Genomic DNA, 9,844 nt, shown 5'->3' on the forward strand with positions numbered 1-9,844 from the left:
TTTGTTTGTTCATGAGCCTTTTGTCTGTGTAGATTTAGTTGGCAATTTTTGGTTTGTCTTCGGTTTGATTGAATTACAATTATCGATTGTTTTGAGTAGAGGAAGCACTGGTCGAGGATTAGGAGGTCGAGCAGAGGAGGAGACAAAGGGTCAGCCACCACGAAAACCCCCGTGAATTTCCCGAAATCCTTTCCTGGGAGACCGATTGTCGTCAAACCGAATTCTGGTGTCGATCATCAAGGTACTTCTCTCAACATGATCTCTGTGTGTGTTAAGAAGAGTTCTTCAACAAAAAATTTACTTTATGTAGCTTGATAATGTGAGTTTCCAATTATCCGCATCCTCATTTTTTAGTATTGTACTGAATTCTATGTGCTGTTAACTACTTGTCTCGGACTTTAATTAGTCGGGGATGATCTATGGAGGGTTGACTTCTCAATAGCTCATATGACATTAAATGATGATCACACAATATGCTCGTTTTGTTTTCGGAAAACAGTAGAAATAAGGATCTCGCACATGCATATTCTACTATTCAATCACAAGATACCAATATCTTGTGATGTCTGAAGTTGTGCGGCCCAGCCTGGATGGATATACCAACATAGCAATGGAACTGACGGAAGACTACGTCAAAAGGGCATCTGGAAAACAAGTATGGTGATGCCTTTATTCGAGGAATAAGATTAATGTTGTATTCATAAATTCCGATGCTTTAGTCATGTCTTTTCTGAATTGGACCTTTATTAGCCGGTATGACTTATTGCAATTCTGTACATCGGCACTTCAAATCGGACCTCGGGCAGATGGGGCTTAGTTATATACTGTAGCTGGGTGGACTATAGCATGGTTGAGTTATGTAGCCGTCATCTGTGTTGGATACATTCTAGATTGCCGGTTCATGTAGCTCTACAATTGTGGGAAAGTGAAACATATTTCCAAATTTTAGAGCTGATTTGTGATTGTTACGTATAATCTTGCATCTCATGGGATCGGTTTGCGAATTGAATTGCTTGACGAGGACTCAGTGATTGCCCGAGCTCTTCCTAAGTTAGCATGTCATCGTATGGATCTCTCTGGCTCTCTATTGGTTTGTTGCCAATTGGTTTTATGCTGTCCTGTTTGTGAAGAATAGACTTTTTGGAACTTAAGCTGCTGGTATCTTCGTCCTAGGCTTTGTGCATACGATGACATGCTAACTTAGGGAGAGTTTGTGGACAGCATAACCCTGCCCGCGAACTTAAGCTGCTGGTATCTTCGTCCTCGCTCTCGTACTAAGAGAAATGAACTCGGTTGATCCATGTAATTAATTTTCTCTTGTTTCTTTTCCTTTTCTAGGCCTGATGGAACACGTTCGACCAATGCCGCTAGTTCTACCCAATCGAAAGAGATTTCTGTGTGCCTGTGTGGTGAAGAATTTGAGGGGTAGTAGAATTTCGGCTTGTTAGATTGTGTTTCTCCTCGCTGCTCGAAGTTGCAGCATCCTCGGGTGGAAGGGGAGAGTAGGGTACACTAGGGTCATTGCACTGACAATGACAATTAAGCCTCAAGGCTCTCGTTCGTTGAAGATAGAGAGCTTCTGGTCCTTGCTTCTAGGGAAATAATTAGCTTGAAATGGCCCAATTTCCTTGGAAGTTACCAGCCTCTGCTCTCCATCGGATATCTGGCTCTTTGTTTGTGTATTGTCAATTGATCTCCTCGTACTAAGGTTTTTAACATAAAAAAATCGCGTTGTGTTTGCACACTTGGTATTTATATTGCTCCACTATATCGTTTTCTATTAAGTTTGCACAACATGAGAGATTGTTTTATTTCACTATGCTAATCTGATATTGTTCGAATTGTTAATGTTCTCCTAATGGCCACGTGCAAAATTGAAGCAATGACTAATATGAGTCTAGATCATAACAACAGGTCATATAATAATCGATTTCCACACTAGCGCATTTCCAGATTTAGAGCAATGTTATTTTTCGCTCTCGAAAAAAAAAAAAGACGAGAACAAAACATATTCGAATTGATTGAACAAAAGATGCATACCTGCAATGATTTCTGCTTGAACTAGGAGAAACGACAATGAAAGCCGTGATTCAAACTCTTCCTCGAGTAATCACTGGGGTTTACCCTAGTAGCCACCATTTCAATATGGAATGGGGAGGTAAGAGGTTCGAATCCCCATATTCTCAGGAAGATTGGGATGGAGACGAATTAATTTCAAGAGTGGGTTTTGACTTCCATGCCCTACAATAAGGTAAAGCAAAAGTCTAAGAATTAGAGTTAGAATATAAAGTAAACTAGAACCGACCAAAAAAAAAAAACTCTTCCTCAAATCGGGCCGAGAATAGGGAAGAAGAGTTTGATGGAGTTGTGACTGCGGGAATGGTGGAAGGCGACGTCAGTGGCAGTTCTCCGGTGACGGAGAGAGTCTCTAAGAACAGCCGCCATCCATCAGGCGCACGTCTGCTCGTCCTCCGCCGTTCGAAGAAAGCACGAGCGATAGAAATCTAGTCAAAAGAGGGATGGGCCCAGCTCCTTTTTACTCAGCGGACCAATTAAAATCAATTCTGTCCTTGGCGTTTAAGTTCAATATGATTTCTCATACAAATGGGCTATTTTCTTCGGCAGAGTTCCGCTTTTTTTTTTTTTCTTCTTTTCTGTATCTTCCTTGGATTTATTTATTCACAATTGTAATTGAAAAAAAAACTACCTAAATGGCCAATTTTGCTTGGATTGCTGATTTTCGGGCATCGGCACCTGTCGCTTAGAACGTGTTTGGTAACGTTTTTGTTTAAAAATTGTTTCCAGGAATAGAAATAGAAAAAAAAACTATTTATGTTCCGGGGAACAATTTTTTAACAGAAGAATGCGTTTGGTAACTGCACAAAATTTCTTTTCCTAGAATTAAAAAAGAACATAAACACGTTTGGTAAACTTGTATAATTTTTTTGTTTCTTTTAATTTTTTAATATTTTTATTTTATTTTTCCTTTTTCTTTTCTCTTTGGCCGGTCGCCAGCCACGATGCCGGCAAGCCTCGCTGGTGGCCTGGTGAGATCGGGCTGTTGGCCTAGCGAGGCCCGGCCTTGCGGCCGAGCCTCGCCGTGGCCGCGCGAGGTTGAGCCTCTCGCCCTCTCCAAGGGCCGGTGACGCTTTAGAAGAAGAAGAAGAAGAAGAAGAAGAAGAAGAAGAAGAAGTGTTTCTCAAAAGTGTTTCCGGGATCAAGATTCAAGTTTTTTTTACTTCTTGTTTCTGTTTCAAATCTGTTCCCGAACAAAAAAAAAAAAATAGATTTTTTGTTCCAAGGAACAAAAGTGTAAACAAACAAATTTCTGTTCTTTTTGTTCCGTAGAACAAAAGAACAAAAATTTGTGTTCGGGGAACAAAACAATTTTAAACAACCACACCCTAAGTTTTATTCTTCAAGTCTATCAGTCTCGCCTGCTGCTCCTCCCATACTCTCTTTTGCTTCACCCCGTCTCTGGTGTTAATTCCTCGTTAAGGTAATTCTTCCTCTAGATAAAATAAAGGTACTTGGGGAACAAATTTGCTGGAGTCGCAAGAGAAGGAAAGAATGGGTTCTTGTCCCATTGATCAATCCCCGCGACGATCACGACTTCTGCCCCGAATTGGGTTAAAAGGCCGAATACTAGTCACACAACCCTCCATTCGACCATACGTTATAAAAGGTCGGATGAGTAAATTTAAAGTCAAATTCGATCCTAAGCTTATACGTAGGACATCCATGAAGTCTGTCATTTGCAGTGTGAAGTGTGATAGGAGCTTGCCCATGTGGCAATTTCATTGTCACGAGGCGAAAGTGCTCGGAGAGGCAATTTTATTGACAGCAATAACAAAAGCAAACGGTCCAAGGGGAAATGTTTTACATGGAAAGAGTACATGAACATAGTTGTTCCGTACGTTAATCTGCATAAGCAAAAGTTCAGGGAGGAGGGCTGGGCTGACACCAAGCAAGCCCTCTTTATTCATTCATCCGGCGGTACGTAGAGCACTCAGTACTCACAAAGTACGCTCTCGTCATCGCTCGACTAATGTGCACCATGGCAACACTCGAAGTTGACAATGTTGTTCATCATGCCCGGGCAAATCGGGCACTTCACATCCTCTGGGATGTAGCCAACCATGTTCGGAATATAGAAGTGGTGGCACCTCGGGGGGACGTATAACAGGTCAAACTGCTCCTTGAAGACCATGTCGAACGTCTTCCCGTTCACGTTCACGTGCTTCTTCCACGTCTCGTACTGCACCAGAACCATCGTGACGTACATGTGGGAGTCGTTGATCACGACCCGCGACCCCTTCGTGAGGACCGTAAACCCGCCGTCCTTCTTGAAGCAGGTGTAGAGCCTGAGGATGTCCTGCATAATGGGTTCGTGCAAGTCCGCTTCGAAAGCATGCAGCTCTTGAGGCGGTTCCAAAAGAACTGCGATTTGGTGACATTGAAGGCGACGATGGCTTTTTCATCGATCTTCTTTAGCGAGTCCTCGATCACCTGGATGGTCTTGGGTTCTTCCGCTCCATACAAGAAGATGTACTTCTCAGCCTTGATCTGATAAGAGACAATGTCTTTGTCATTGTGAAATAACTTATGCTAATTTTTCATGTATCTTTTATGTTGTAAATCAAACTATACAACCATCTTACATTCTCAAAATTTTTGTACAAAAGTTCCAGTAAAGCCTATGCCTACTCAGATACGACGTGAATATTGACCGTTTACATTAGTAAAGAATAGATGAAACGATAGTGTAGAACAGTCTTTTATAGTTCTTGTCTTATCCCAGGTATGTCTTGCAGATTCTAAGTTTGAATCAAATCTTCTATTGCTGCATCAATTTAACTAAATTCACCTTCTAATAAGCAAACTTAAAGATCATAATTTCTTTTGACACCCACATTCGTGCACCCTGGTTGTATAAAAAAAAGCAAAAAGTGTAAAAAGAAAAGTGAAGAAGGAGAACAAAAACATACAGCTTCCTGTATCCCCGGAAAGATGAAGTCAATCGCTAAAAGCTCAAACCAGTTAATGCCAGGCCTCTTCCAGATGTCTGCTGCTACTGCACCGGTGAAAGGGAAAGCATCCCTCCCCCAAATTCTAATCATGCTCATGGCATTTTGGTTTGAGACTCTTCCTCGTGGATCCAGTACTGTCACAATGGCGTCTTGCTTAAAATGCCACTTCTCTTTAATGATTCTGATGGCCACCCGGTTGATAAGTTTTAGGGAGTGCACCGAGCACCACGGCATTTGCAACTGGAGGCTCTGGAACCGTTTGATGACGTCCTCACATTCTTGTTCGATAATAGGGACCCACACGATCTCGTAGCCCTCCTCATGGAACTTGCACTCCTCGTAGATCTTGATGAGGATCGAGAGGTCATGAGAGGTTAATTGGAGGTCCGAAATCAGAAGCAACACATTCTTCCTCCGGAGCGACTCGACCTTATCCTATAAAACAGACAAGGTGAATTATAAACATTGGTGCATCATGTGCTCTTTATTGATTGCGCAACTCATGGAAACTATTTTTGTGTTCGATTCCAACAAATGTATGAGATGAAATTCTTGGAGAAAGACGATCTTACGACAATGGCATGTTGTGCAAAATCTCGATGTATTGGACTCGAAACATAGAGTGATGTTAAACTAGAGAAAGCTGGAGACATGAACCCTTGCCTTCTTTGAGCCAATGAAGAGAGGCTGAGGATCATCCTTGATGTAAAGCAAGGCCTTGATCAGCTCCACGTTATCGGTAGGGGCATTAATGATTCGCAGCAGCCTCTGATACTCCTTAATTTCCTCTGCATCATGCCAAAAATAAGTTTACCAGACGATTAGCCCAATATATTCAGGGCTTTAATTAAGTAGAAAAAGAGAGAACATATTTTACCCTTTTTTTGCGAAAAATCTTCGTAATGTTGTTTGATATTGTGGTGGACCATGTTCACTTTCCGAGCAAAGGCAGACAGATCTTTTCCCTTGTTGCTGAAAAAACAACAAAAAGAAAATCCTCTTAGAGGCATGAGTCATTCCAATTCATGCATATTTGTTCTCATCGAGCTTGATCGTTTTTTTTTCCTAAAACTGCTTCTTGCGCCTTTTCAAGAACATATCAAGCAATTCGAAGTTAAATTCTTCTTCTAAAAGAAAGAGTTCTTTGCTCTCGTGAAAAACGAAAATTTGAAAATGAATCTGGCTAAGGTGCTGTCCTCTATCATGTAGTTTATTAATTGTAATTAGAATAGCTTAAATAATTTAGACCATTAATCATTATCTACCATAATTAAAAAAAAAAAAAAAAAGCAAACTCTTTCGGAAGCAAAGAAAATAAAATAAAATAATTGTGCCTAACTAGTTAAACATACTCATCAACAATGCTAATGAGGCTAGTGAACTGAATAGAGCAAGCAAGGATGCTGATGATGATCTGATAAACGCTGCTCGCAACATCAATCATTGTAGATAACTGGGGAAAATCTTTAGATTCATGCTCAAAATCCACAATGCATTGGGTCATATTCAGGGTGGTCTTGATCATTTCGTTGAGAACACCGAAAACTGAGATCTTTTGCAGGTCTGAGGGCTTGGTGATCGCAGGCACCCCCTTCAGTATGGCCATAGATTCCGCGAGCTTGTCTGATGGTTCAATCCGAGCAAGTCGCCAAAAGTCACCGTAGAATACAGCAAGTGATGAAAGGGCAATCAGAGCCTTATTAACCCATGAGAAGCTCGACAGCTGGTGAAAGAGCGAGACCAGTGTTTGGCGCAAATTTTTGGTGTCTAATGCCTTGCAAGTGAGCTGATGACAGGACAACAAGTTGATGCAAGAGATCAGTTATTTGCAACCTCCAAACAGCAGGCTAGAATGCGAACATTTCAGAATATTAAAGCTTCATATGTTTAGTTTAAGCACATGCACACGGAAAAACTAGAAAACGAACAAAAACAAGTAGACTTGAAAGAAATCAATTACTGCGAGGGAGAATATGAAATACCTGACAAACCACTTCGTTGATGGCTGCTAAAGGTGGATTGAAGCCCTCTTTTAGAGGCTTGAAATCAGGGCTTCCAGATCCCTGAGTGCCCTACGATGAAGATCACTTTATTCTTAAAAAGGCTAGTTTTCACTATTAATCTAAGTCAGACCCAATACTCACGAAGGATCTCGTTATCTCAAGCCATGATCAATTATTTGACCAAAAAAAAAAAAAATCCATGATCAATTCAGGGAGCAAAGTTTGGTGTAAACCATTGTCAGTTCATACAAAAAACTGAATAACTTTTCTAACCAAAGGATATAAAGAGAGTAGTTACCGTGTAATGCACATGATTATAGGGCTGCAACCTAATGGCCAGAAAATCTCCTCCGGCCTAATGAGTCGGAAGAACAATTTTCGGTAAGCGTGGACAAATGCTATTCATTTGCAAAAGCACTAGTCATTTACATAATTTGTTTAACACATTTGTTACATAACCTCCTATCTATATCCATTGATTGGGGTAGCCGGTAAATTTTTCTAAATTAAAACTCTCATGTCAAGACGATGAAAGTGGTGTATGTGATAAACGGTTTATGCATACATCGAATCATACAAAAATAAATAATAATAATAAAAGATGGCTTGACAGTAAAAAACTTGAGCTTAAAGTGGCCAAAAAAATTGTGACAAAAAAAAAAAACAAAAGATCTATTAAAAGTATTGTCTCATGTCGCTTGACGATTGAGTTATGTAATTTAAGTTTCTGAGTTGAACTTTTTAACGTATCCCTTTATCGAAATGCATAATTACTTGGATTAGTGCTTGTTTAAAGTACATGAATAATGCAGCACCTTCTAACCCTAATTGTTTCACCTATCTGGTTCTCCGTCGGCAGCAGAGCAACCAGAAAAGCACGCGGGGCCCGTGTAGGTCATTCAATGCACTATCGCCTCCAGGAACGAGGTTTATTATACTATTGCTTAGATTAGTGTTTTTTACAGTTCATGGATATTTTAATACCTCTTTTGAGAATAATCGTTTCACCTTTCTTGTTCTCCTTCAGCCATTGGAAGAGCAAAGCAACCAGAAAAGCAAACGTGGTCCACGTAGCCAGTTTAATATATTATCACTTGTAGGTACGAGGTTCAATGAGGATCAGATTCTTACAATCCCAAATCTAACTTGACTTGTTTTTTTGTTTATTACTTATCTAAACAATATATATCTTTCTCTCAACGTTCTCATGAAGAAAAAGCATAAGCCGATCGATAATCGTATCATCACCATTTCATTAGAAGTCTTAATATTAAAATGGTTTCAGCCACCTCAAAAAAGGGAGGAGGTTTGTTTATAAAATAGTCGAAAGTATATTATTAAATGAAAAATAATTTTCATTTTATGCTCTATCAAGATTATCACTGCAAGGAATAATAAGAAAACGTAAACCAAATAAGATTGGAATCCCAATAAATTTACTTATGAGTTTGTATCCACTGCTCCCCAACTTCGTTTTTTTAAATGACCATCAATAGTTTTCTTTTTTAACTAAGCAAGGAAATGAACACAAAAGAAGTATCACGCAGGATGAATGTAATCACACATGCAAAATTCAGGAAAATCGGAGCATGCGTTATTAGGGTAAAGAAAAATGTCCACGTGTAGGCTAACCTTAATTGTAGGGCTATAGCAACTAGCCTTTCACTGACCGTTAGATCAATGGAAGAGAAGGTCATTAGTGGAAAGTGTTTAAACACTGATGTTATATGAGCAATTATTCCACAAATTGATTGCATTACGTTGGCGATTACCTTAGGATTGACGATGGAGTCGACGATAGCAGTTGTTCCTTGAAGGGTGGTCTCGACGAGATGGAAGAGAGATTGAACATTCCTCAGGAGCGTGAGTGTTCACCATCTCCTTCATGAACTTCTTGTCGTCGAAAGAAGCAAGCAGGTTGGCCCGCATGCTCTGGTCTGGCTTCCCTAGGAGATGGTTAATGAAATTGTCCATTTTGAATCTCAGAGAGAGAGAGAGAGAGTGTGTCTAGGGTTGAGTGAATGTTTATAAAGAGCAAAGAAGGTGTCGCGACCTTTTTTTTTTTGTGCCCGCAATCGAGTACGAACGCCTAAGGAGGCTAATGGCTCGGCTGAATTTTAATGCCCGGACTCTCCCAAGTCCGCCAATTCACGACTTAATGGTTCAAGTTTTTTTTAACCTGTAAATCAATTTTTAAATTGGAGTCGCCACTAATCGATTTGGGGTGGGTTGATTAGAAACCCAAGTGAAGTATTGGGAGGAATACTCACTCCTGCGCAACCAGAGAAATTAGGATCGGGGACTTGATTACACTAGTTAATCACTAATGCCCTTTCGGTACCTAATCTTGTTTAAACCCTAAGGTTTTTGGATGTTCGGGGGATTTTCCATGCATTTTTGGGAGGAAAAGCATTTTTTGAGTCTTTTTCTAATTTTTGGACATAAAAGGGCTTTTTGGATTTTTTTTTGGTATTTTTTGGAAAATATGGAATATTTTTAGGCATTTTTGATTTTTTTTGATTTTTTTTTTTTCGGAAAATAAAATATTTTTCAAAATATTTTTAGAAAATAAATTATTTTTGATTTTTCTCGATTTTTAGAAAATAAAACATTTTTTTTGGAACATTTTTTAAATATTTTTTTTATTTTCTGGAAATTAAAACATTTTTATTTTTTTGAAAATAAATTATTTATTATTTATTTATTAGAATAATATTTTATATTAAAATAATAAAACAAAACCGGCCCGGGTCGGATCCGCGGGTTGGGTCCGACCCGGGTCGGCGACCCAAACGGGACGGGCCCGACTCG

The 9,844-nt window shown here is 39.6% G+C and overlaps 1 protein-coding gene across 1 annotated transcript; it reads right to left on the reverse strand.

Moving 5' to 3' along the window:
* Positions 1-4,299: 4,299 nt before the first annotated feature.
* On the reverse strand, positions 4,300-9,007 carry LOC108954045 (protein SIEVE ELEMENT OCCLUSION B-like). Its single transcript, XM_039311271.1, has 7 exons — positions 8,909-9,007; positions 7,013-7,102; positions 6,383-6,816; positions 5,908-6,002; positions 5,694-5,818; positions 4,989-5,465; positions 4,300-4,566 (listed from the first exon to the last, which is right to left on the reverse strand). The coding sequence occupies exons 1-7, from the start codon at positions 9,005-9,007 to the stop codon at positions 4,300-4,302; spliced, it is 1,587 nt and encodes a 528-aa protein (XP_039167205.1).
* Between the last annotated feature and the right edge of the window lie 837 nt (positions 9,008-9,844).

Source organism: Eucalyptus grandis, chromosome 1 (genome assembly GCF_016545825.1).
Source record: "Eucalyptus grandis isolate ANBG69807.140 chromosome 1, ASM1654582v1, whole genome shotgun sequence".
Classification (NCBI taxonomy): domain Eukaryota; kingdom Viridiplantae; phylum Streptophyta; class Magnoliopsida; order Myrtales; family Myrtaceae; genus Eucalyptus; species Eucalyptus grandis.

Bases quoted from the DNA above. Each gene is read 5' to 3' on its own strand.
- LOC108954045 (XM_039311271.1), bottom strand. From the start codon at position 9,007: ATGGACAATTTCATTAACCATCTCCTAGGGAAGCCAGACCAGAGCATG. The intron at 6,817-7,012 runs GTATTTCATATT...TCCTGTCATCAG, and splicing joins TCAACGAAGTGGTTTGTCAG to CTCACTTGCAAGGCATTAGA. The intron at 5,466-5,693 runs GCAAGGGTTCAT...TCTGTTTTATAG, and splicing joins TCTTCATTGGCTCAAAGAAG to GATAAGGTCGAGTCGCTCCG.